The sequence below is a fragment of the Puntigrus tetrazona genome, chromosome 25 (genome assembly GCF_018831695.1).
Source record: "Puntigrus tetrazona isolate hp1 chromosome 25, ASM1883169v1, whole genome shotgun sequence".
Taxonomy (NCBI): Eukaryota; Metazoa; Chordata; class Actinopteri; order Cypriniformes; family Cyprinidae; genus Puntigrus; species Puntigrus tetrazona.
The window spans coordinates 4,804,369-4,832,127 of record NC_056723.1 but is presented as its reverse complement, the minus strand read 5'-3'; the positions used below and the strand labels follow the sequence as shown (position 1 = coordinate 4,832,127).

The 27,759-nt window shown below is 36.8% G+C and overlaps 1 protein-coding gene and 1 long non-coding RNA gene across 4 annotated transcripts; one reads left to right on the top strand and one right to left on the bottom strand.

Annotated features, from left to right (window-relative positions):
• Window positions 1-36: 36 nt before the first annotated feature.
• man2a2 (mannosidase, alpha, class 2A, member 2) lies at window positions 37-27,358 on the bottom strand. Of its 3 annotated transcripts, none has more exons than XM_043227604.1 (24): window positions 27,265-27,358; window positions 24,980-25,785; window positions 23,422-23,577; window positions 21,399-21,656; window positions 20,099-20,243; window positions 17,739-17,910; window positions 15,776-15,903; window positions 15,481-15,654; window positions 14,457-14,643; window positions 13,013-13,190; window positions 12,507-12,709; window positions 11,172-11,354; window positions 10,891-11,005; window positions 9,732-9,799; window positions 9,484-9,649; window positions 9,163-9,399; window positions 7,593-7,715; window positions 7,399-7,513; window positions 7,172-7,305; window positions 6,912-7,053; window positions 5,491-5,624; window positions 3,410-3,604; window positions 3,083-3,196; window positions 37-2,203 (listed from the first exon to the last, which is right to left on the bottom strand). In XM_043227604.1, the coding sequence occupies exons 3-24, from the start codon at window positions 23,551-23,553 to the stop codon at window positions 2,051-2,053; spliced, it is 3,456 nt and encodes a 1,151-aa protein (XP_043083539.1). In that variant the 5' UTR covers window positions 23,554-23,577; window positions 24,980-25,785; window positions 27,265-27,358; the 3' UTR covers window positions 37-2,050. The 3 variants fall into 3 exon arrangements, with proteins under 3 accessions (XP_043083539.1, XP_043083540.1, XP_043083538.1); XM_043227605.1 differs by having other exon boundaries at window positions 3,083-3,193; window positions 27,209-27,309; XM_043227603.1 differs by having other exon boundaries at window positions 27,209-27,308.
• Window positions 9,695-15,617, top strand: LOC122330521. Its single transcript, XR_006248027.1, has 3 exons — window positions 9,695-9,826; window positions 12,430-12,511; window positions 15,486-15,617. It is a non-coding gene; the product is annotated as an uncharacterized LOC122330521 (long non-coding RNA).
• Window positions 27,359-27,759: the final 401 nt, after the last annotated feature.

Below are 27,759 nucleotides of genomic sequence, written 5' to 3'. Positions count from 1 at the left end.
AGAGCTTCAAGACACACGGCAACAATAGAAAACCAATTACAATGCAAAATGCGAACCACTTTTATTCCATGTGTGATCTTTATTAAACGTCCACTTTAATGTCTTTGCATTTGCTTTTACGAGTCATTTTTATGAACACGCCTTCTGAATATCCAACCGAAATGGAAAATAACAAAAGAAACGACAACAAAAGAATAAATTAACCTTAATTCACTGCCATTTGTTCAGAAAAACATTTTTTAAAAAAAATCATTTCCATCTCAGAACACACAACAAATAAAGGACATCCAACAAAGAGATCTGTCAGCACAGGAAAAAAAAAAAACGAGCATGGAAATGAATCAGACCGAATTACAGAAGCAAGCGCACGCTACGTCGGGCGCCAGAATGTGTTCCAAAGCAATCGGACAGACGTTTGGCACTCCATACTCGGAGATCCTCCTGCGGGGAATTATCTTCCTGATAGGACGCTACTCCGGAACGTGATTAGCTGGAGAAGCCGGCTGATGGCCTGACTGATGCAAATGGACGTGGGCGCACTACAGAGAGATAATCAGGCGTGGAGTTGGAAGTCGGGGAAGTGAGAATATTTTTTCTGTAATTTAACATTTTCCCAGGGGAGACCAGACAGAGGTGAGACACGAGACGACACGACATGTTGACGGACAGACAGCATTCTCGTCTCCAAAATTGTCAGATTCGAGCAAGCCGAGGTGACAGACAAAAAGCCAGAAGGGACGACTGAGATGGCTCTGCTACACATTACGGATGGGTTTCCTACGGCGAGATAAGGCCTAAACGCATCTTCATGTGGGAAATTGGCTAAATCTGAGCGCGGGAACCCGTCGCTATCCGCACTACAGTCGGACACGAGTTCCGTTTACCTGAAAATACTGCGAAAAGGTGTATCAAGCGAACGTGTCGATGACTAAACCGATCTAGGTCTCGAAATGAGACCGTCTCTGCATATCTGTTCCCGAACTGCATTTAGATACGGCTCAAACCTGCATATAATATGACAAAAGTATAAATGCACATTCTGCGGCTCGTTACTATGCCAGACGCGATTAAAAATGGTACAAATAACAAAAATGTGTCGCGGATAATCCACAAGCTAGCTTATTAAAAAGCAGCTTTATTTATTAACAGAAGACGCGGTGGATGAAGATTGTAAACGTCGGCTCTGGATCTGAGCCCCGACCGATGAAAGAGCTAGCCGAGGACCCGACCGATGCGGGATCACGGACGTCTTCTTCTGTCAGCGAAGAGCTGCGAGCCGGTCTGAAAGAAAGAGATCCGTAAATGCCGCCGCGTCTGTTACGGCACTGACAGCCTTCGCAGGCCAAGCTGGGTGATTGACATTCGTAGAAAAAAATAAATAAATAAAAAAAACAACATGCGGTCGCCGAGCGTGGGCAGAACCGTCCACAGCGGAGATAAAGAAATAAAAGAACTGCGTGAGCTCAAACGACAATGACATGGATTCAAGCGTAGCTTCCAAGGCCTTAGGAATAGAAAACGAATAAAATGGAGAAACAAAGCTTCACGTATTGCACCGAGTCCCACAATTTTGTATAGATCCAGTTGTGTGTGCGGTTTCGGAGATATTTACATACAGTACGAACTCCAGGGATGAACGAACGAGTGGAAAAACTGTCAGCAGTTCCAGCCAAAGACAAAAGGGGGAAGAAAAAAAAACGGCTAAAACAAAAACAACGGTCGGCACTGCTGGAATAAAAAGATGTTTGCCGATTAGCGCTCTGCTTGATAAAATCTCTGGAAAAAAGAAAAGCAAAGTAAAAAAAACGCACACATTCTTATCTCAGCACCCGGGCCGGCTACCAGATCTGACTTTGGCTGGAACGTTCTCATCCTCGAGTCTTTATTTCCTATTTCGCAAGGGTTTATAGCGCCTTCGTGTTGAGTCGGATACATTAAGTCTGGATAAACAATCTCCGAAAGAGTCCTCTGCTCATCCAGCTGTGGTTTTCTGCTTCAGCACAGGCTCCAAGGGTCCACGCGGAGAGCCCGGTTCTGGTGCGACGTGGTTCTAGCACAGCTTGAGCTTGTAGGCGGAGATCTCCATTGGCTCCAGATTGATGGAGGAGTCGTTGGAGAGCGGAGGCTGAGAGTGCATCAGAGACAGAGACATGGGCTGCAGGAGCTGAAGATCTAGCCCACGGAACAGCCCAGAAATGGAGAGCTGGGAAGACAGATCAGAGACGCAGATTCAGAATGAGTAAAAATAGACTTTATCAGACCTACTTGCATCCACACAATTCAGACCTGTTCAAATGAAGCGAAACATGACTACAACGCTCATATAGACATACACAGTAATAGTATGGTGATGTTTTCAAATCAATGTGAACAAAATGTAGAGATGCCTATATGAATTGTATGCACTAATATATATATATATATATATATATATATATATATATATATATATATATATATATATATATATACACACACATACATACACACACACACACACACACACATACAAGATGAAAAGCTAAAATCACTAAGTGGGAGAACATTATTAAAAAGAAATTAAAAACTAATTAAACCTAAATAGTAATATATAAAAAGAAAAAACTGAGAAATTACCAAAAATGAAACTACAATGAAAACAGAAAATGTAAAAATAAAAGTCAAAATATGAATAAAAACGATAGTAGTATATAAACAGCATACAAATAATGGTAAAACAACACACAACATAACATTTTAAAACAAAATATAAAATATTTCTAATTATACATCGGTGTTATTTTGTTTATTATTTTTTTTTTTTTTTCCTATTATCACTTTATATTATTTATATATATATATATATATATGTATGTGTATATGTATATATATATATATATATATATATATATATATATATATATATATATATATATATATATATATATATATATATATATATACATACATATACAATATTCAAAATATTAATAAAAGTGATATCTGTGTGTGTGTGTGTATATATATTTATTTTATATATAATACTTTTCCCCCAATACATTTGAGTTTTTCTGTTTCGTTTCGTTCGAGTCATGACACTGACCTGGCCCTGTGTGGTGGTGCAGTTGAAACCAGGGTTCTGAGCCTCCAGACCACAATCCAGTCCCAGACGATGGAGGAGCAGAGCCGCGAAGGGAGATGGAGAATGAGCATCCTGCTGGGGAAAAAAATAAATGAAATGATACCAAATAAATGCCAGTGAAAATAAATCCCCTCAAACACACCCAATAAACCCGCCAGACCACAAGATCTCAAACACTTCAAATGTGAAAGTTTTTCTCCCGTTTACGAACTCATAGTCCTCATCAGTTTCACAGCAGGTGAAATCGATACCGACACACTTATTTTTTTTCCCAGGGCTCTCATTTACCGGGCTCTGGATGCTCCTGAGGTTCAGCAGGTGGAAGTCGCAGGGCAGGGTGCCAGCCAATGGGGCGTAGGTACGCATGGGCGGCACGCCGTGTTTCCTGGGCAACACGGGCAGTGCCAGCACCTCGTGGTTCAGGATGGTGGAGGTCATGTGACCGAGCAGCGACGGGAAGCTGACTGGTCTGCTGTCCACCGGCTGGAAGATACGGACACGTATCAGGTAACTGTTGAGATGAGCTCGATACAGATTCTACCTCTACAAGCTACTGATCTACAGCCTGTTATCAAGTAAAAGGTTTGGGGCCACGGCGGCACAGGTAGAGATAGCGGACAGGAAACGACCTTTGGCCTCTTAATCTAGGTGGAAACCTGTCGCTTGTTGCTATGGTAACAAGCTGAACTAGGGCTCCACAAAACTACGGCGCTACTCTCCACCGCTGCAACAGCGTTACCTCTTCCTGGCCGTCTCCTAAAATACCAGCAATGATTTTGTTTATCATGTTGGTGACTCTGGCGTAAGAGCCAGCAGGCTGCATGCGTGAGGAGAGAAAAAGACAGGATGATAAGGGATAGACAGACAGGAACAGAAAAAACAAAAAGAGGTGAATGTATAAGGGGTGCATGATGAACAAGAATGAAAAGAAACACAAGGGGGCGTTTTGTTAATGCATTTGATATAGATTTATGTGCATATACATGTAAGTTGTTTTGTTTTTTTAATTTTGAAATAATGTATTATTAACATATACTTAATAATACATTTGTTATGCATAATATATAGTGTTCCATATAGAACATTGTATTATTTATAATCTTTCAGGAGGCAGCACGATTAAAATAAACATATATATTATTTAAATCAGTCTGAGCCGGTGTGTAAAAACTCCGAAGCCCATTATCTATTATTACACACTTGCCAGCTTTTAGAGAGAATGATAGCGTCCCTAGAGCCTTCACGAAGCTCTCATGAGTAACAATAGAGAGCCCTCTACAGGACACGGGGGGCAATGAGCATTTACACACCGCTTATTCTCATACAGGACACCTATATTTTGGTATGCATAACGGAATCTCTCATGTAAAGCCAAAATTGCAGGCTCCAATCAGATTAATCAAGCGCTAGGATTCTCGCCAGTCAGGGCATGAAGGGTTTTATCAGTCGGCCAGGAAATAAAACTGTATTAAAAAGTAGCAGATTGCGCGTCGGAGAACGTTCTAAGGTTGTCTCACCTAATACTTGTAATATTTTGTGTGAGGCACCCAGTAGCATGTAAATTATGCTTAAAGTGTCTAGTTTTATTATTATTATTATTATTATTATTATTATATAAATAAATGTATCCCACCCACGTAATGTTGTTTAAAATAATAGTAATAAATATGATTAATAATTAAGTAAATTCAGATAAAATAATTACATTTATTTCTATTTTACAATTAATAAGCATCTTAAGAAGGCAGTTCAGAAAAGTGTGCACTAACCTGAAGTCTGAAGAACAACTAGTCTTGGTTTTTGTCAACAATAAAATTTATTTTAGTAGCATGTCAACTATGTTCTGCTTTAAGTATTATTATTATTATTATTATTATTATTATTATTATTATTATTATTACATGAGACTTTTAAAAAAAATGTAGTCTACTCCCAAAATGATTTTACTATGAAAAAATAATTTTAACTTAATTTAATTTTCATAATTTTGTTGTTTTATTTGTCTAATCGTCGTGTAGTATTTTCATATTATCATCATCACAGGAAAAAAAAAATTAATAAATCATCTTCTAATTTAATTTATTTGAATATTGAATTTAATTGATGTGTTTTTAGTCAGAATAAGCATTTACAAATCAAGTTGTTTTTTTTAACTCACTCTACAATCTCAATCTAATTCTTACAATATATTTAAACTCTGCTTTGAGTCAAAGGTGTGTTCATCGGTAGTTGTATTATTATTACTAAAGACTAGCAAAAATGTTTATTTTAATTTGCATGTTTGGTTGATTTACCTATCTGACCGCCTCTTCCCATCCTAGAAGTCAGAATGAGCAGGCACTAATAAAAAAAGTTGATATGTAAGTCACCTTTCCGCCGCTGCTCCTCCTCTCCAGCAGGAGCCGGAAGCGATTGGCCGTTCGTTTGTTGTCCTTCAGGCCCTGCCCCAGACCCCTGTTATCGTCTTGCATCAGTCTGCGGTCCAGGATCACCTCCAGCTGACCTGCAGAGAAGAGGGAGAAGAAGAGCGAGGCAAAGCATTAGACAGCACACTCACTTCATCTTCATTATTGGATACATTGCATCAAATCAATACAGAACCAGAGCAAAGTGTCCCACTGTTAGTGTTTTCCTCCTCCCGACCGTCTCAGACCCTGATTCATGTTTCATCCTGCTAAGAAACTCGCTCCTATAGACCTAAAAAGTACAGCTGCTTCGAGTCGATACTGAAATGAAAACAGCGTAACGAGGAGAGTTTTTCTCTGTATTGTCGGCTCAGTTTGGAACACAGGTGAAAAAAAAAAAAAAAAAAAAAAGGTTGATTCCCACTGTGGTTAAAGCTCAGCTCATGAATATTAATTAGGACATGCTTATTTTTCTTAGTGACCTTCCTGGAGCATCTAGTCACATGACGATATTAATAAGCCAATTAGTCGATGCAGTTAAAGTCTGTGTAAATAATAATAGTAGCGCGTTTAATGGCATTTTAAGTTTTGCAACCAAATTAGTTTTTGTATACAAATGTGGGGTTTTTTATGCAATTATAATTGTGCAAGATGTTTCACTGATTTAATGACAATGTGGTAAAAAATTTATAATAATAATTATAATAATAATAATACACTACTGTACTGTTTAATTGCAATTTAGTTTTTGTAACAAAAGTTGTACTTTACAAAACAAAGAGTAAAAATATAAAAAATGTAATTAAATTGCATTTTAATATTTTGGACCAAAATATTTATTTAAAATAAAAATACAATTGTATAAAATTTTAATTTTAATTTTAATTCATCTGGATGTTATGTAAACATTAAAAAAAAAAAACTATGTAACCCAACTTTTTAATGGACTTATTAATATTAATTTGTTTCGATAATTAATTCGGTAATATTAGTTACCGGTCAGTAGTATACCTTATAGTTTTTCTTCATTTCATTTTTATTTTTGCCTTTTTTTATTTGCATGGGAAAAAATGGCATTAAACACTTCAAACTAAAATTTCTACATAAACTATAGCCAATATGGTACAATTATGCAACCAAAAAATTATATATATATATATATATATATATATATATATATATATATATATATATATATATATATATATATATATATATATATAAGCCAAATACAAACTCCAGTTGCATACTCTATTTTAAAGTGTATGTAAATAACACCCAATAAAACCTGCATTAAAGTCGTTCTAAATACAAATGACATTAAATCAGTTATACTGGCTAAATATGGCAGTATTTTCACAGATTTGTTGGCGATCCCTACTCACCGCTGGCCAGGCTGCTGACGCCCAGTGCCTGGGCCGTGTGGAGCGTGAGCCGGTATTGGCTGTCCTGAATATATGCCATGGTGGGCATGGGGTAGAAATTAGCCTGCAGTGGAAGTTTCTGGAAGTACCGGCGAGGCTGGATCTGATGAGCAGGGAAAACACAGAGCATTAGCTACACACACAAACAGCGACGAACCTTTACTCCGCGCTGACTTCTCGAATAAAACTCAACAGCAGCTCGGTGAACGCGTGCACTGCACCTGGAAGCCGTTGAGGTCCGTGTAGAACGTATCTCGGCTCTGAATGTCTGTAACCAGCCTCATGGCCAGCTCCTTGTTATTCTGATCTCTGATGTCCACCGTGGTAGTGATGTCCAGAGAAAGGCCGTCAACTCCTGAAGTGACATGTCGGGAATAACTGATCAGACAGGGCGAGGTGTCCTCACACGACGGCGTTTACGTGCGAGACAGATGGACGGAGGGAGTACCTGGAACATTATGAATGCGGACCGTCTGCTGGAAGTGTTGATAATGTGCCACAACCTCAGCGAAGAGAGGCCCTTCCACCACGCGAACCACGGGGGCTTCTCTCTGAGAATACGGCTGAGAGAGAGCAGAAAGGAAGGTGTTAATTGTTTGGAAAAATTGCTTTTCGTCCCCAGGCGAGAGTACCGGACACTACCTTGGCATTTCCATCCGGCAGGAAGAGATAGGCCCCGCTCTTGTCCTTGGAGGGTCGGGTCCCGTATGTGAGGAACTGAATCTGCACCCTCACTTCCTGGGGATCGTCTTTACGTCGAACGCTCTGATGGAGAAAAGAGAAAGAGAGAGAGAATTAATCACTGTAGACTTATCTGCTGACTTGGACTCTAAAAGAGGACACAACAGCATATGTACTACAAAAATAGGACAGGGATACGTTTCGTTTCTTTTTGGCAAAAATGAGGGGAAAAAAATAAACACTTGTCCAGATGACTGAACATAAAAATAGACTGCTGATGTCATAGCTCGGAAACTTCTTTTTTTTCTTTTTAGCATGAAATATTTGCTCGGCTAATTTTTTTGATGCATTTTTTTCAAGACAATTTTTCTAGTCGTGCACATACGTGAAGGCAAAAATACATCGCATGGGTCAAAAATATAGATTTTCTTCTTTTATGCCAAAAATTATTAGGATATTAAGTAAAAATCATGTTCCATGAAGATATTTTGTACGATTTCCTATCGTAAATGTATCAAGATGACATTTTCAGGCGATTTTTTTCAGATTTTCAAATACTTGCATCTCAGCCAAATTTAAAGCTTATGTATTCAACTTTTGGATGATATAAGAAATAAATTAGATATAAATGTCAATTTAAATAAATTACCCTTACGGCTTTCTTTTTTGTTCTTGTTGTTTTTCCATTTTAAATAGAATTACAATATTGGCTATAACATGAATTATAATTAAATATTATTTAAAATTAGTAAAACATTATAATCCTGGATGACGGTTTTAACCATTATTAAATTTAGTTGTTGTTGTTGCTGTTTTAGTTACTTAATATGAGGTTTAGATGATTATACAATATAGAATAATGCCATAAATAACTTAATAACTAAATATTAAAATGAATTAAAATAAATAAAATGATACTATGAACAATAATTAATAATTAAATAATAAGTCAATTTAGGGATCGCTATAACGTACAGTATATTAAAATTTCATTTAACAATGTTATATATTAAGTGAGATGTACATGATTGCAAAGGTAATCTGAAAAAATAAAATAAAAGTATGCATAAATAGATATCAGCTGGGATTTAGCCCATTAAAAATTCCTACAGGGAATCTTAGCTAGTTGCTTATTAGAATCCATATTTCTAGAATATTAGCACACATACATCCCTAATCCTACAAACTACCTTACTAACTATTAATAAGCAGCAAAATCATAGTTAATAAGTGTCTGTAGTTATAAAGTGTTCCCAAAATTCTTAATTTGGGAAGATAACCAATATTATATATATATATATATATATATATATATATATTATTGCACAACATCTTTATATTTTCCGTTCACATAAAAACAAGTGGGGATTTACTAAGAATGAATTGTGCCTTTGACTGAATCATTTGCATATGCTGTCTGTTTTGTCTTAGCAGTCGAGTACTTAAAAGATTACGCACATCAGATAATGCTGTATGGTGTAAACAAAACAAAAACTCAACTTCCTGAGGCATTTCATTCACTTTATCTCACCTCCAGCAGGCCCGTGGTTCCGGAGAAGCCCAGGGTGAGAGACTGGCTCTGGATGTAGAACGGCTGGGCGTCTACCGTCTGCGATCGCACAGGCAGAGGGTCCAAACCCCGTATGCTCTGACCCCGTCCCGGGATCCTGAGCAGCGTATCGGAGCGCAGGGTCATGGGGGAGTCCGCAGAGTCGTACAGGTGGAAGATAGCCAATCCCAGAGCGGGGAGGCGCGCCATGAAAGAGGCCTGAGCGGAGAGACGAGAAAGAGTTTCGGTTTTGAGACGGCCTCCGTTTGAGATCCAGGAGCGAACGGGCGCCGATAGACGCACCTGGTAGACCTCTCCGCTCATCTCGACCGCAGACACCCACTGCGCGCTCAGCTGAACCGGGAGCGTCTGTCCGTCTTCAGTGAGAACCCTGACTCGCGCCGAATTCACCAGCACGGTCACTACACACAGGCGCTCCTGCTCGACGGGGTTAAACAGCACCAGATACCTGAGGAAGAGCGGGAAGGTCGTATACACGCACACTGAATAAACATCTGAAGTGTTCAAGGTCTACGGATATCGCACCCCACCTGGGAGAAGATTCCAGCTCGATAAGAGTGCGCTGCGGGAGAGAGTCTTGTGTGGCGCGTCTGTCGTCCTGCGGTCGCATCAACAGAGGTCAAAGGTCAGACTCGCATTTAACCCTCACATTTTGCCTCCAAAATTTCACAAAGTCACATTGGCTCACATGCTAATAAAACCAAAATTGCATATGCATTTCTCATTAATATTATTATTATCATAATCATCAAATATTGATTTCAGTTAGCGCTGTCAATGTGATTAATCGCATCCAAAATAAATGTTTTTTGTTTACATAGTGTATGTGTGTGTACTGTGTATATTTATTATGTATATATAAATGCACAAACATACAGTATATATTATGAAAATATTTGCTGTAAACAATTAATCACATGCAAAATAGTTTTGGTTTATAAAATATGTATACTATATATATATATATATATATATATATATATATATATATATATATATATATATATATATATATATATAAAATATATAAATAAACACAAACGCATGCATACATTAATGTTAATTTTAGATGTTAAATATGTTTATATAAAATATGAGAATATATACATAATTTAGACAGTACATAACATATATAATGTAACCATACTTATTTCGGATGTGATTAATAAATTAATATTTATAGGATTTATATTATATCTAAGTTTACTTGTATCGTAAAAATATACATGCATATGGGTCTATTTATATATACATAATAAATATACACAGTACGCACACACATACATTATGTAAACAAAAACTTTCACAGTTAATCCTTAATCCATATTTTTTTGGTCAACTTCTTGTTTTTTTGTATCGAAACTCATTTATCTAATCTTATGACCTGTTTTTGAATAAATATTGCTCAAATTATTGAGGAAAAAAAACTGAAGTGGCATAAGCTCAGATGAAAGAGGCCTATGATTAATCAGTTCCTAAAATAAATGCAAAACCTGGACTAATTGAAAGGAAACAAGCTGACAAGTAGCTCTGGTGATAATATGGCATAATGAGAGATTCACAAGCCATTTTTAAAGAGACAGTTACCTGTCCTTTTAAAAAGGCTTGACATTTTTAACTGGGTTACCGAATAAGGTAAATGATAGGGTTAAACGGGGTGTAAAAAGAAAACAAGATTACATTCCTCACCGTCTCTAAGAAGGGCTCCGTCTGGTAGAAGCGATAAATGTCTTTATTCTTTATTACCAGGAAGTGTGCGGCATTAATGATCACTCGTTTCAGGCCGACCAGAGAACGTAATAGCCTGGAGGGGGGGGGCAGAAACGAATCAAGAACCGCTTACAAATCGAAAATCCCCAACTCTTAAAATGTTAAAAAAGGTGATATTTCAGTAATAGCACCCCGAGAGACTTCCTTCGATCTTCAAATCGTTTCATGCGAATCAAACCTGAAAGCTTTCGCTCAGAGACCTGTTTCCGTAGTCGATGACGACGGCCTCTTTCGCGGTGCCCGTGATGGCGTCGTGGTGCTGGAACAGCCCTATGTTGCGTCTGGCGTCGGTCAGGAGGGAGTAATCCGAAAGGGGATAACGTCCTTCCAGTCCCGCTCGCCGCGCTTGAGCCACCGCCAGGCTGTAGAGAATCTCTGCCCCTCTACAGAAAACACAACAGTTCGTGAGACAAACCAACGATAATAGAATTAAAGACTAAGTAATGACAGTAATTAGGCAATGCCTCGCGCTTAATTCTGGAGAAAAACTTGTCACCCACGTGGAGAATAACTATTTTAATTATTCCCCAGTAATGCCGCAGAGAACAGGCCTTTATTCGAAGCTTAATTGAATCTCTGGCAAATAAAACCAGAGACTTGCTAAAGTCGCTAAAATAATGGATTAAATTCAGATACCTCGACGGCGGTTTGTCGGTGCACATTTAAATGTGTCGCCAATTAAAAATTAAAAGGCTTCCACAAAACCTTGTTAGCATACTTCTGACTGAAAGCTGCTTGTTGATTTTTTTTTTTTGTGTGTTAAATAACAGCTTTATATTAAACTACTCTTCCATCCTAGATTCATTTGCAGAGACATTTATAAAAGAACCATTTGATTTATTTGAAAAGTGCAAACACTTTATTCACTGACTCAAATTAGAATTATATTTTAATAAAATGCTGGCCAACAGTGACAAATAATTTACTGTTCTTTCTCATTTAAATAATTTCAAGATTCTATTATATTAAAATTCTAGATTTTGTATAAAACGTACAATTTATTTAATTTATTAATTCTTGATTTTAATTATTAATGCACTTTTATAAAAATGTATTAAAATTAAAATGTATTTTAACATTATTTTTTACAAATTTAAATGATAAAAAGAAAAAAAAAAGCATTAAAAATGTTTTAATTGCTACATTTAAAATGCAAAAAAATATTAGCTTTAAGCACCACTGCGTTATAATGTACAGTAACGAACAATGGAAATTCATTTTTGCTGAAGACAGAAATATAATCTGTACGTAAAAATAGGACAAACAATTAAACATCAGCCCATATTTTAAACAGAAATAACAGCTACTTACTTAATTTTTTAGAACAAAAAGTCAATCCCAATAATGGCAGAGGGAAACATATTTGCCGAATAAATAACTAATCATTTGACAGCACTATTTATTATATATGAAATGTATTTCAGTGGCTTCTCTCTCTCTTTTTTTCTTTATTCTTAGTTCATCAGAAAGTGACGATGCTTATTCGTAAGTGGTTAAATTCGCATCTTTGGATGGAAACCCATCTGCTGACGAACCGTAGGTGAGACTCTAACACGCGGTCCATGTTTTTGTAGAAGGGACGTGAGGTGTAGTATCCACTCCAGTAATGGTCCTCTCTATCGGCATAAGCGAAGAAGTCTCCACTCAGCACAGGGTAATCGGGTGGTCTCGTCCCCAGAGCCACTCCATTAGCCTTGTACATCGCATTAAAGTAATCTGTCAGCGTCGCAAACTGGGCCTGAGAACACAGAGATTTGCTTTCAGGGCAATTCGATTTCATTTCGCATTTTCCCAAATCCAAAACATCTGTACTCTTTTCTTTCGCTCACAAGCTAGTTAAATTATTCATTCGGATTATCCCTGGTTGTACATCAAGAGCTGCGCCGGAGGAGCTGTGTTTGTTTAAAAGAAAGAAAAAAAAAAAAAAAAACAAGATTTCTGACATAGATTCAGACCTAATTAAACTTCTTTCTGACAGACCTACAGACGGTTTTTCTATTGATTTACAGGTCACAGCCTCTGTGTTGATTAAAACACACACCTTTACGTGCATTTCTGGGTGAGAGTTCATGTAATCGAAGAGTTTCTGGTAGTTGAAGTACTGCTGGTCCCACTCTAATGCTTTGTCGTAGCGGAAGTCGTCCCCAAGAGGAACCAGTAACACTTTGCTTCGAAACAGCTTGGATTTTTTACGGTATTGATCAAGCAGAACGCCAGCTCTGAAACACAAAATGTCAAATATGAAGTGAATCCACTGGATTGGCTTTTATTAAGTCTTGCGATCGATTAAAAACAAGTTAAGCACTGGATAGACAAAAAGTGGTTTATATATGTTTGTGTGTGTGTGTGTGACAGATATAGAGATATACACATACACACATACACTAACAGGTTTTTTTGTATGTGAATAAAATAATTATTTTACACAGATTGATCAAACAGGCAGTGAAAACATTCATAATGTAAAAAAAAATGCTGTTCGTGAAAAATCTGAATGATTCATGTTTTAAAAATTTCACAATACTGCTGTTTTTCTATATAGTCTTGTAATAAAAAATATAATAAAATGAAGAAAAAAATAAATAAATTTATATATATATATATATATATATATATATATATATATATATATATATATATATATATATATATATATATATAATGATTTAAAATACAATTATATTCTAATTTTACCATCAACTCATTTTTAAAAATAGCCATTTATAATATCTTTATTTTTTGTTATTTTAATTGTACATAAATAATCATGCATTTTTATTCATTGTCAAATAAAAAAAAAGAAAATTCTGTCATCATTTACTCACCCTGTTCTTTGTGCTCAGATTCTTTGTTCTGCCGAACACTAAGGTATTTTAAAGAAAGTCTGTAACCAGGCTGTTTCGGGTCATTTTTAGATCATACTATAGAAGTCGATGGTGACCCAAAACAGCCTGGTTACAGACCTTTTTCAAAATATCTTCCCTTGCGTTCGGCGGAACAAAGAAATTCGTACAGGTTTGGAACAACTTGAAGGTGAGTAAATGATGACAGAATTTTCATTTTTGGGCGAACTAATCCTTTAAATGCCCTAGTTTTCATCCTAGCAGATCAATGTCTAGTCACACCAAAAGTAACGAAAAATGTTTGAACATTTCGAAGGACTCATGAAGCTAAAAGCGTACCCATAAAACCCTCTGCCTATTCCAATAAACCTGAAAGACCTCTGAAGTGTAACGACAGATGCAAACTAATTGCTACAAGCTTGTTACTATCCAGGTTTTCTTCGGCGGAGCGAGAGAGCGTTGGATTTGGTTTTGAGCCCAGTTCAAGCGCAACCCATATAAATACAGCTGGTGCCAGCTGGGTGACGGACAAATGAATTTTGTTGGCTAACACAGGATATTAACCTACATTCGTTCTTTGGCCAAACTCCCCCGAATCAAATTAATTCCCCGGTTTTATAACAATCAGCAATGCGGTCTCACCTCTCGGCCACGTTGGCGTCCGTGATGGCCCGGGGCGGCACCTTCCACGGGCAGTTGACCCGACTGCCCGGCAGCCTCTTGAAATCAAACTGGCAGCAGATCTTGGGGTCCGGGCCGCACGTGTGAGGCACGTCGTAGCTGTAAAACGGCATCATGTGGCAGAACATGTCTGTGCCTGATTCGAGATCTGAAAATAAAGAAATGAAATAAATAAACTTTGATGCGTAGGTCTCTAAGCCACTCAGATGGGTTGGCAAGACTCCTTGGCAAGGCTTTCAGAAGCTTTTGCCAAGGGTTTGTGTTTTCCGAAACCTTCATTAGACATTTAAAGCCTTTTCGATATGTAATTGATGATTGCAAACGCTATATTCTGGTCTCTTATAGGTAATAACTAGAATTTTAATATTTGATTTATTTAATTTGATATATTCATATCTTAAGCATTACAGTGTCAGATACTGCAGTAAAGTGAAACACAAATATTAGATAAAAACACTGAAATAACTTGATAAAATTATTAAAACTGAAATATAAATGCATTTAAAATATCAGACCAAAAAGGTAACCTTAAAAATGTGCAACAAAAAAATGAGAAATGTTGCAACTAGCTAAAATAAAAGTTTAAATACTAAAATGACTAGAATTAAATTACAAACACAAATTTGAAATAGTAAAAAGTAATTTTAAACAATTTAAAAAGATTCCTTGGTAACTAACTGAAATAAAACGATTGTAAAAATGAATATATATATATATATATATATATATATATATATATATATATATATATATATATATATATATATATATATATATATATAAATGTAAATAAATAATTTAAAAGAAAAATTAATGAAACTACTACAATTAAAATGAAAACTAATAATATAAAAATAAACATATTCCTATAATCTCTAAATGTGTAATAACAATGCTTTAAAACAAAACAAATATATATAAATTTATTTAAAAAATACAATTTATTATTGTTGTATAAATGTCAATGCATGTTTTTGTCGTTTACCCCAGGCCTGTCTCCACATGAATTCAAGGCTCCGTGTGGCAGCAAAGTGCTTCTTGATGGAGTAATGGACCCTCTGGATCAGCATGCTGCTAATGTTCGCCCGTTTCAGTAGGTAAGGCATCGTGGCGCTGTGCCCGAACGGATCAACGGCCCAGCCTGAGCGAGGGGTCACACCTGCAGTAACACGCAGATTAAATACTTCAAACCGATCCCAGGGAGACACTTTCAAAATGAAACCCACATCCGCAGCAAATGCGCAAATTGCTAAGCCACGCCATCCATTAAACAATCTCACCCAGATTTTTCTCTAGCCACTGATGGCCTTCAATCAGCTGATCGATCATGGCGAAATAGTGAGCGGTGGCCTCATCCGTCATGACCCAGCCTCCCGTCACCATCTCAAGCTGTCCGCTAAGGATCAGCCTGAAAGAAAAAAGGATTTAGAAAGGATCCTTAATATTTAAAGCACTGATCGCAAGATGAGGTGAGGAAATCCATGACATTAGATCAGGGATATAAGGAGCATCTAGACTAATTAACCTTCAGTGGATTACTGAGTTAAGAAGATGAACCAATCAAGAGTGGGCATGAGGGACCGAATCTAAACACAAAAGACAGAATGAGGGCACTGAACAACCAACATTGCAGAGACCCATTTTTCATTACCAATGTAACATATTCCAAGTCAGTTCTATATGCTCTGTAAGGAAGTGATTGGATTGTGAACTGGATGGAATATTATTAAAAAAAAAAAAAAAAAAAAAAAAAAAAAAAAGTAATTTAGTCCTGTGATGCAAAGCTGATTTTTCAGCATCATTACTCCAGTCTTCTGTATCGCATGATCCTTCAGAAATCATTTGAATGCGCTGATTTGAACGAGCAATACTCTCTCTATTGTGACTTCATGCATCCTTGCTTAACAAAAATAATCATTTATTTACATGCAAAGTTGTATTCAAAAGCAGAGTGAGCTTTGATGCTAAATTACGAAACTAAGAAAATATAGGGTACAGTTTTAACATCAAATAAGTTCAAATTTTATTTAAAGGGATAATTCAACCAAAATAAAAATTCCGTCATTAATTACTCACCCTCATGTCGCTCCAAACCCGTGAGACCTTCGTTCATCTTCTGATCACAAATTAAGACATTTTTGATGAAATCTGACCCATAGACATCAATGTAACTGACATGTTAAAGGCCCAGAAAGGTAGTAAAGAAGTAGTCCATGCAGCAATCAGCATTGTTTTCTTTGCGCACAAAACAGATATTTCACAAGGTCCTTATCTCGATATTCTCTGGGATTGTATAACAATAATTAGATAATATTTTGCTGAGTGTGTTACTTTGCTTTAATATTCTTCGTGTTAAAGTTTTACCTTTCTAAAGCCGTTTTTATAAAAGTGTGCATCATTGTTCAAGTCAAATCAGTGATTTAGAATAATAAAACGTTTAGGCTGTTACCAAGCCGATGAAATCAGTATCGTCAAAATTCATCTTTGCAATGCAGAGGAAACACTGAAGCTGCATCTAAAGTAGCATTTAGATGCATTTACTGGCATTTAGTGCAGAAAATAAATGCTTAACCCGCAATTACAAATGCATAAATAATAAACAAAATGTTGAATACAGTTTTTTTTATTAAGTAACGAAAGGATACTTTAAGTGTGAAATCAAAACCGCCAGTAGGTGGCAGCAAGTCGCCGTTGATAAGCGAGTCAATGGGATTGAACTAAACTGTTTAAATAGTTGATTCATTCAGGATCGAAACACTGTCACGAGGCACAAAGCAGCGTTGTAGCTGTGTTTGGATTTATTTTTGTTGGCGAAACGTACGTTTCTTAATTAACTCTCCCCGTGTCTTAAATTGGAGAACATTCCTAATGTACTTTATTTTACGGAATCATGCAGTGAACGAACTCACTCTAAATGCGCACTAGTTTCGACTTCACGTAATGTTTGCGTGCACTCTTTAGTGGCGTTTTGAAAGGTTTTTGCACAATACTTGATACTGTCAACTCGCACATCATTAAAACAATTGCAACGTTATCGCAGGCGATATATGTCACGCACAGCTTTCTGGGCCGCGAACGTTTCAGTTGCGCTGCTGTCTATTGAGAATCACACAGCTCTCGGATTTAATCAAAATGAACAAATAAGGCCTAACTGAATTGGAACGACATGAGGGTGAGCAATTAACGAAAGAATCTACATTTTCGGGTGAACTAACCCTTTAACAATAAAACGTTAGTACTCACTTGCGCATGGCCTCTTGTTTATGCACGTCTGCGCTTTCCCACCACTTGGCGAAGAACGAGATTTCCGACCAAATGAATTTCCGGCGAGGATCTTCGGCCATTTTCACCACCATGTTGTTGAAGATATGCTGGGTTTGGTCGTAATAGTATTTGTCAAATGTTTTGATCCATCCTGTCACGAAAACAAGCAAGTGCAAAAATCACAGTTAAAATCATCCAAGGACGGCAAACCTGATCTAGTTCTGCCACCGCAGAATGAATGACAGTGCAGTACGTGCTAAAAACAAATGCTCTTTTAATAAAACACCGGAAAGTTTAGAAGCAGCACAGCCGTTTGGCCGCACTTCGTTCCCTGAAGAACAACCTGTTCAAAATAACACCGTCTGTTCATTATTCAGAGGTACTGCTGGGCTGTGCAAAAAAAAAAAAAAACTACAAAAAAAAATAAATAAAAAAAATCAAATCTATGTGTCAGCGCAGCTACAACAGATCCACGCTGACCCTTAGAATGACAGAAAGACATTTCGAGTCGCGGTAGACTGATTGAAACATATAGGAAACATGTTCAGTATTACGCCATCTGCATTAAATGCGGAGCGCCACAAAGACCAGCGACACGGTACTGACCCCATTAAAACAACAGGGAATCGGGTCACTGACTTTAAAGTATTAGATTCTCTGTTCTTTCATAACGCTGCAAAAAAATGCCAACTGCAGGGGCCAGCCAGCAGATTCGGAAACTTATCTGTCCTGTGGGTGATGCCGAAACTCATTGTGTTTCTCTTAAGGTGCTTCGCAAATTGTGCCAACGCTGCAAAACTGGAGCCCAGTAACTGACCCACTTTACCTGCCCCGCTCTTTCGGATACGCATTGCTAGGTGCTAGGCTGAGGAGGCTGCACCAACAGCTAAAACAAAATGAAAAATGTTACATCCACTTAAGGACGGAGGGCGAAAACGTTCTAGCGGAAATTGAAACTTTACGGCGTTTTTAGGTTGCTCAACGAAGCGTCAAATAAATGCTGTTCTTTTTTACTTTCTAATCATCAAAGGGATCCTGAATGAATCATGATTTCTACAAAAATTACTAAATTCACAAATCACAAAATTACTAAAACTCTGTCTAACGTTGATAATAATAAGAGGTTTCTTGAGCAAATAATTGCCATATTAGAAGTAATTACTGAAGGATCATCTGACACTGAATACTGGAGTATTGATGCAAAAAAATTCCAAGGAATGAATGACATTTTAAAATATATTCAAACAAAAATGTGTTTTTTATATTGTAATAATATTGTAAATGTAATTAAATAAATGCAGCCTTGGTGAACGCTAATATCAGTATTGCATACTTCATAGGAGTAGTTCAAATTCATATATTATTAATTAATACTATTATTTAAAATTTACAGTATACTTAATAATAATTAAATATCTATATACTACATCTTATTTAATTAAAAATAAAAATTATATTTATACATTTAATTAACCAATTTATTATAAACATCCAAACACTGAATTGCTGTATTTATAACATTTTCCTGCTAAATATATTAGTTCCTATTGGAGCTTTAAGGAAAGGAATATGCTCTCATGAGGAAGAGACTGAACAGCCGCATGCTGTTAGAGCTTTTTAATAAAGACTTCTGAATTATATTCCTCTTTGTAGCAATATTATTATTATTTACCCACATTCACTTCAACTCCAAAATAAGCCTCCATACCTCTCCTTCCCTACCTCTAAAAAAAAACTTTGCATGCATCTTTAAAAGGAGTCAAAATGTGAATAACAGGAAGAGATTATGGGCTAATTCTCATTATTGATAATTCAGGGTTTTTTATATAGCGCTTTTTATGATACAAATCCATTGCAAAGCAGCTTTACAAGATATTTTTCTACAAAGTTTCTACAATATGTTTCTATATTGTAGAAACGTAATATATTTAAATAAACAATAAGCTAAATAAAGACTCATTTACTTATGAAGCTATACGATTGTTCAATACAATTTTATTTGTTTATTCAATGAGCTAAGCGGAGAATCCGGGGCACATCTAAACATTATTAGTGAATATTTGATGATACTTTTATAGTGGTTTTGTGTTTTGTCAGTTCCAGTTACATGACTAATTGAAAACACAAAACACAAGTTACACTCGAGAGCGCAGCTATGATGCATTATGCATGTAGCTTGAAATCCGATAGCAGGACAAATACTTGACATACAAGCTTTTGTGTTCATGGCTTGAGTTTCGACTCCTTGGGTCTGGCTTGAAGTGAATCATTCCCGACCCCCGAAAATGTCAACTCAAGGCCAGATCTTCGTAGATTGTGAAAGAAGTTTCATTCCCTACCCGGATCGTTGTGCGAATGAGGGACCACAAAGACTTGCAGGGGCTCGTCGTCCCACTCGTTGGGCTCGTAGGTGATCTCAAAGCCTTGCTTCCAAACTCCTCCATCCACGTTATCGAAGCTCAGCAAGGAGTACACATCCAGCATCTGTGGCCAAACGGACAATTTAGAGTTTGTCGCGAACGCTATTGGACGGATTCATCTGGATCCATCTTGATATGCTTCGCGGTAGGCATGCATATGCGATAAAGACGTTACATTTGGCGATTTTCCACAAAACTAGGCATGTTGTGGACTTTTTGATAAATACTACGTCTCGTGGCAATTGGATGTAACTGACAGATGACACAGGACCTGTGTTTAGTGTAGGCGTGAAAGCCTGAAGCGTAACAGCGCACCCAATGGAGGCTTAAAGTGCCTGTTCACAACGTGTCAGGTTTTGGATGTGTTTTGAATAGATGTTAAAAATCCCAAGCACCTGAGGATTTGAAAAATAATATTCAAGTTGCAGAAAGTATTTTACTTTCTAGAGAAATTCACGGAATGGTATATTATATTACAGAAAAACAGCCTTATGTAAAAAGTCGTATTGATTCAGAGGTAGTGCTTAGACTCTGAATCTGAATCTGAATCTGTAAAATAGTAAAATAGTATGTCAATATCAATAAGCGAGTGATATATGATGGCAAATGTAATTTAAATGTGTTCTGAAAATAGGCAGAAACAATTAGGCATCCGATATCAGCAGCTAAAATCCAAAATGGCTCATTGCAATTTAAATAATAATTGTTAAAAAAAAAGAATGTAAATCTAATGTAAAACAGGCAGAAACAATTATAATAATAGAAACAAAAAATAAAATAAAAAAACAGACAGAAACAATTAAATAACTAATATCCACTTATATTACTCGCTAGTACAGACTGAAAATTATTTTTTTTAAAAATAGGAAGAAACATGCACTGATAAATGCAGATTAAGATTACATTTTTAATTTTAGACACACAAACGTTTGGAAAATAATAATTATAGATTTATTTACCACACAGGAATGTTCTACGCTATTGTTTTGATAGAAAAAAAAGATACATTTCAAGTTTCAACATTATTTGTTTTTAGACATTAGACAAAAAAAAGACCCAGTCTCTAAAAGGCTAATATGAAATCTTTAATATTTCTTGAATAACAGGCCTGCAAGCTGGAGGAAAAAAAAAAACTTAAAAGGGTCTTTTTCCCATTATTGAATGGTAAAAATGCAAAAATGTTGCAACGAAGACTACTTTACGACGCTCTGATTCTCACCTGCAGATCAGTTTGGCTCCTGCGGCCCAATGCGAACTGGCAATCCAGCGGCTTGACGGAGAGAAAGGTGGGCCTGCCATCAAAGGGCAGCACCCAGGAGCCATTGGCGCTCCGGAACGGGAGGTGTCCGCTGGGAGAGATGGCCCCCGTGTCGGTGAGCTCCAGCACAGAGTCTTTGATGTGGCTGATGATCTGATGGTTCTCCTCCAGGAGCTGCTCCAGCTGCTCGATGCGGTTCTGCAACACCGAAATCTGGCTCTGAAAAAACCAGGCGGATGGAGGTGTAATCTATCTACCACCACAATCTAGAACATCAAGTGACTGACCTGGACGCTCTAGAGGACGAGACACACCACGGCACACAGGCTGACCTGCATCACGTCTACTGCTTCATGAACAAACTGCAGTTTTACTTTAATGAGTACCAGTTCTGAGTAGAGATGTACCAATAGTATATGTGCATTGTTTTGTCATGTTATGGCCAAATGAATGATTTTATGCTATTTTGTCTTAATGCATTTGAAAAATTACGTATTAAAATTTAAATAATGGCAAAAATCGTTCAATTCATTTAATATTGGTACATTCCTACTCAAAATTCATGAAAAGATTTTTTAAAAGCATTATATATATATATATATATATATATATATATATATATATATATATATATATATATATATACACAATTTAATATAAATTATTCTTATTAATAATAATTTATTCATTAATATTGTTTCATAAATAATGATTTTTATTGTTATGTCTTTATTGCAGGGTTTTTTTAACTGCAGTTGGATTTAGATTCATTGGAACAAAAACGTGAGTTTTGAGAATTGTTCAAAACGGAGTTATCTGTTTTTTGCAAATGAACTCGACAGACAGACAGATAGATAGATAGATAGATAGATAGATAGATAGATAGATAGATAGATAGATAGATAGATAGATAGATAGATAGACAGATAGACAGACAGACAGACAGACAGACAGATAGATAGACAGATAGATAGATAGATAGATAGATAGATAGATAGATAGATAGATAGATAGATAGATAGATAGATAGATAGATAGATAGACAGATAGATAGACAGATAGATAGACAGATAGACAGACAGACAGATAGACAGACAAACAGATAGATAGATAGATACATAGACAGAGAGATAGATGTATTCATTTATATTTCTTATATTTTCTGCTAGGATGTTCCAGAGGTTTTCCAAAGAGATGCTATTCCAGTTTATAGATATGTCTCAGATCTATTCTTCAATGTAAATTCGCAGGATTTTTTTTTTTTTCACTGCCATTTTATCATCCCCCAGGCGGATCGCAAGTCTGATGGCTTAGAAAAGTAATAGCACACCTCTCTCCAACACGGCGCACGATTTGAGGTATCATTCAGATCCGTAGTACAAAGGGTGAGGGATGAGTTACATGTAAAAACGTAATACTCAGGATTGGGAGTTTCTTCAAATCCCTCGCCTTAGCAAGTATTACTAACATCAAGCGTCACAGAAGCAGTAAGTGCAAAGCTCACTGACAATCAAATTGAAAATGATTTAGTGCAGGCTTTGAATACAAACAATATCTGAATTTCCATATTAATGTGCATTTTTTTTTTCCGAGGCTTATGATATGAGGCACAAAAAACGTGCTAATTCACACACCATCAACTATGTGTCATCCAATACGCAATTTCTACAAGAACACCAACACATTTTTCCTAATAATTAGGTTTTTGCATTTAAAAAAAGCTTTTGGTTTGGTGGCAGAAAAAAGCCAGCACTCACGGAGAGTTATTCACTAGCTAATTTAGTAGTTAATTAGCTCGAGTCAGAGCCAAAAAAACGAATCGGTCACATTACTAGCTTTTACACTTGCTAGCCTGAAAAAAAAAAAAGAAAAAAAAACCCACCGAAGACTTTGATAAATGGAGCCGTTCAAACAGACCCACACAGCAAAAAAAAAATGTAATCCGGGACAAAGAGAATTCATAAAGAGATCGCCGCAGACTTACCCGAGGAAAGTTCCCGGAGCCCTGTCTCCTGGCGGGATCGTGCTGGACGCGGTCCAACATCAGGTAGAGAGAGAAGACGGCCACACAGAAGATAGCCCCGCCGCAAACGGTCACCTGCTTCTTCAGTTTCATCCTCCTCTGCTTATCTGACGGATGCTAATGTCCGGGGTCAAGGGGAGCGGAGACAAAAGAAGAGAGCGTTACCCTGCACGAATGACTTCTGAAGAAGCTGCGTCCCAAAAGTGGATTTGTTTAAAGTCCACCTCTGCTCTTCCACAATGTTTCAAATCCTAAAGCGGGGGGCTCGTGGGATAGGGGAGGCTCGGGGGGGACGGCGATCAGCAGGAAACGCGAGGCGGTCTGTCAACTGCGACCGAACCGCGGCCAATTCCAGCCTCCTTCAAAGTGCCCCTTGTCCTCGGCCATTCAAACCGGAGAAAGGAAGGGGAAGAAAAGAACAACACAGGTTCTGAGCAGCGGGAGCCCAGACAGGGAATCTAATGTCCCTCCGGCAAAGCTGCTCTGTGTGTGTGTGTGTGTGTGTGTGTGTGCGCGCATATACATGTCGTTACGTTGAGGACATGTCCCCAGCACTTTATCAAACGTCTTCCGACAGGGATGGATCTGATACAGCATCTTCAGTTCTTGAGCAAGAGTTCTCGTTTTGTTACTAGTTAATGTTCTCTTCTGCTCATCTCTCAGACACACACTCCAGTCTGATACTTTCTGTGCCTCGCCATACAGAAAGAACGAAATGACATCCAAATAACTAATAAAACACATCAAATGATGTACAGCGCCAGTTTTGGTTACAGAAAATAACAATAAAATTTAATGTTAGGGCAAAATCAGAACCCAAAAAAACCTTCGAACAAAGCAAATTGAAGGACTGTGTGTGTGTGTGTGTGTGTGTACGCAAATTTTAAATATTAATAAAAATGGCAAGACTGAAAATTAGAAATATTAAGAAATTACAAATATTAAGACTAGAAATATTTATTATTATTATTATTATTATTACTATTATTATTATTATTATTATTATTATAGTACAATATAATGTCATGTACTTAATACAAATCTCTCTTTATATATATATATATATATATATATATATATATATATATATATATATATATATATATATATATATATATATTTTTAATGTTGTTTAAATAAATACGTTAACTAAAACCTGCAATTATTAAACTGAATTTTCATTAATTGAAATTGTATATAAAATATAAATATCAGATGAAAACCATACACTTTTCCCTGGAAATTAAGTGAAATAAGTTAAAAGTTTGAACACTTAAACAACTAGAACTATAATGAAAGCTAAAAAGAAAAATACAAAGCTAATTACACAATATAATAACAATAATAAAAAAATTTAAAAAAATCAGTAAATCAAAATGAACTCAAATTAAACTGAATAATATCAAATAAAAGCTAATTAAATATTAATAAATTCATAAGCACCACCCAAATGTGTTTTGAAAGCAAAGTGATGCCCACGTGCGTGTGTGTGTGTGCGTGTGTGTGTTTTCTGACTTACAAGGTTGGGTGTAGTCCTTCACAGGGCAGTGGTCACTCCGGTCTCAGTCGGCCGAGGAGCCATCGCAACGAATGCAGGTTTCCACGGAGCAGAGAAAGGACCAGAGCTGAATAAGAACGACCCGGCTCAGTACGCCCCCTCTTTCTTAAGCCTTTTTCTTCTTTCCAGCTTGGCTGATGGGTCTTGTCGGACACAGATGAGGCAGATCCGCTTGCGCACTACGCCTTTAATATCATAATGTATCCAAGTCTCCGGTCTTAATATTTGGTGGCCGTGCTCACGAGCGCCGTCCCTTCTCTGCAGTCAAGGGCGACTGACCTTGATTCTGAATGATTCTGGATTATCAAGTCCTACAACAGGAGGCAATTCTGGGAAGTGCACAAATTGTGCCAAACTTGACAATGGAAGGTGGCGTTCCGCATACGAGATCCAGAGCAGCGTGGCCTGGATTTGTCTGTAAAAACAAGCAGGTGTTCTCTTTCCCTTGTCTCACAAATCTAATATGAAGTTAATCCCGTCAGGCAGTGTCTTAGTGCTCTCCAGAAGGATTTGGGATTAGGCCTTTCCTCCAGCACTGGTAAACAGCTCAACCGATCCCACGTCCAAAATGGAGAGCTTCCAGGAACGGCTACATTAAACCGAGGAGGCTACAAAAGGGAATCTTAACGGAGCTGCTCCTGATGGAAGATAGTAAGCCCAGTTTTAGAAAACTAATGAATAGAGTTGGTTTGAAGGTCTTTCTTCCATGTTTCCTATTTTGAAGCTCAGATTTCCACAGCAAGCCTCAGACGCAGAGAGCCAAGCGCCTGCGAAAACAAACAATCTCGGTGAACGGTGGAATTTAATGATTTTCCCGAATACACGCAAATCTGTCGAGACAACGGAAGCCAATAATAAATCAATTAAAAGCGTCATTCCCAACGCGAAGAACGGCAGCTAATTTTTTTTTGTCGACTACAGACAACGTAATTGTTTTAGTTTATGTAACTTTTGAATCTTTTTTTTTACAATTTAAACAATATATACTGTGCTGCAAAAACTAAACTTGTTACTGATCCACTGAAATAACGGCAACTGAAAAAAAAAAAAAAAACTTCGGCAAAAATAGTCACATTTTAAAAAATGTATTAACGGTAATAATAAAAAATAATTAAAATAATTAAAAAACACATTCAGGTGTATCAATAATTGTCTGTTTTTTATCGTACATTAGAATGTTCGCACGAAAAATGATTTATTAGAGGTTCAGCGTTAATAATGATGGACTGCTATATCCACCAGGTTGATGCTGTTCGATATTTGGCTGTTAATTAGAAAATGATCAGAAGCAAAATGCCTCATCAGATGATAATAATTGATGATTAATTCATAATTGTGCATTTTCAAGACAATTAGGAATGTCCAAGAAGTGTTATTTTTGTATTGTTTATGTACTAGCAATACAATTTATTAATATTTTTTTTTTCAATAATTTTTCTTTTGGTTTTATAATGTTCATCCAGTAGCATCAGTATTGGGTTCAGCGATTTAAAACCCTGTATTGGTTGAACACAAATTGTGAAAAAAATGGATTTAAAAGAACAGACAAAAAAAGACTAGAAGAAACTACAAGAAAATTTTATTAAAATAAAAAAATAATAATAATAATAATAATAATAATAATAATAATAATAATGAAATCTCTGAGTCTGAAAGAATCACTGACTGTTTGAAAAATAAAATGATTAACATATTGCAATATGTATATAACAAGCCAGGAAAGTGATCAGTATGTAAAACTACAGCAGCCTGGTCTTGCCATGAGGGTCCCAAAGACCTCAACATGCCAGAAATATGCCCGAAATAATGGCCTATTCTTGTGTGGGAAGGTTAACATCAGTACTGATATCAGAGCCTTCGAGCACACAGTTTATCATTAAACCCGCTTGTCGCCAAAGACAACCCCACTGATATCCACAGACAGCCTTAGCCTACATCCGCACATGTAGACAAGTTACTGGTTTATCCGATCTATCCACCTCCAACTGACATTCCCGCTCAAGATCAGACGTATGTTAGAGTTTATCAAATAGATCCGCAGGTACGATCGCGTACTATGTGCGTGCAGCATGTAAATACATTGGCTCTGGTCTATTCTTCAATACAAGCGCGCGATCAAGCTACGGAAAGCGCCTTTCTGACGATTAAAATCATTATACTGCACTTCTAGCGTTTGCTGTAGCGTCTAACCTGTTAGTGGCGTGGATTTTAAACGAGAAATCAGCCACGGGACATCAAATATTTACCCGTTATTTCCTCCTGAAAGACGTCTGTGATCCTATGCGAGAGCTTGAGAATGGAGCGGAGCATTGTGGGAAGTGAAGTTTTCTGAGGGCTGAGGCGCACTGGCTTCTGATTGGTTAGATTAGTGTAGGGCTTTAGTACGTGTTAACGGTGTAACACAATCAGGAATTTTTTTTATTAGTGCAGACCGGGCCCGGTTGTCACACTTTTATAATAATAATAATATAATAACAATAATTACAATTTTATTAATTCGATTAGAATTCAAAAAGTTAATTGTCTGTGATAGATAGATAGATAGATAGATAGATAGATAGATAGATAGATAGATAGATAGATAGATAGATAGATAGATAGATAGATAGATAGATAGGTACACCCAGTACAACGGAATACAGACTAGCAGATTCCTATGTTGGACGTTGCTGGACTTATAAGGTCAAGATGCGCAAATGAGGCGGAGCTTCGAATCCCACAGTAGTGGAGTATTCAAAGCT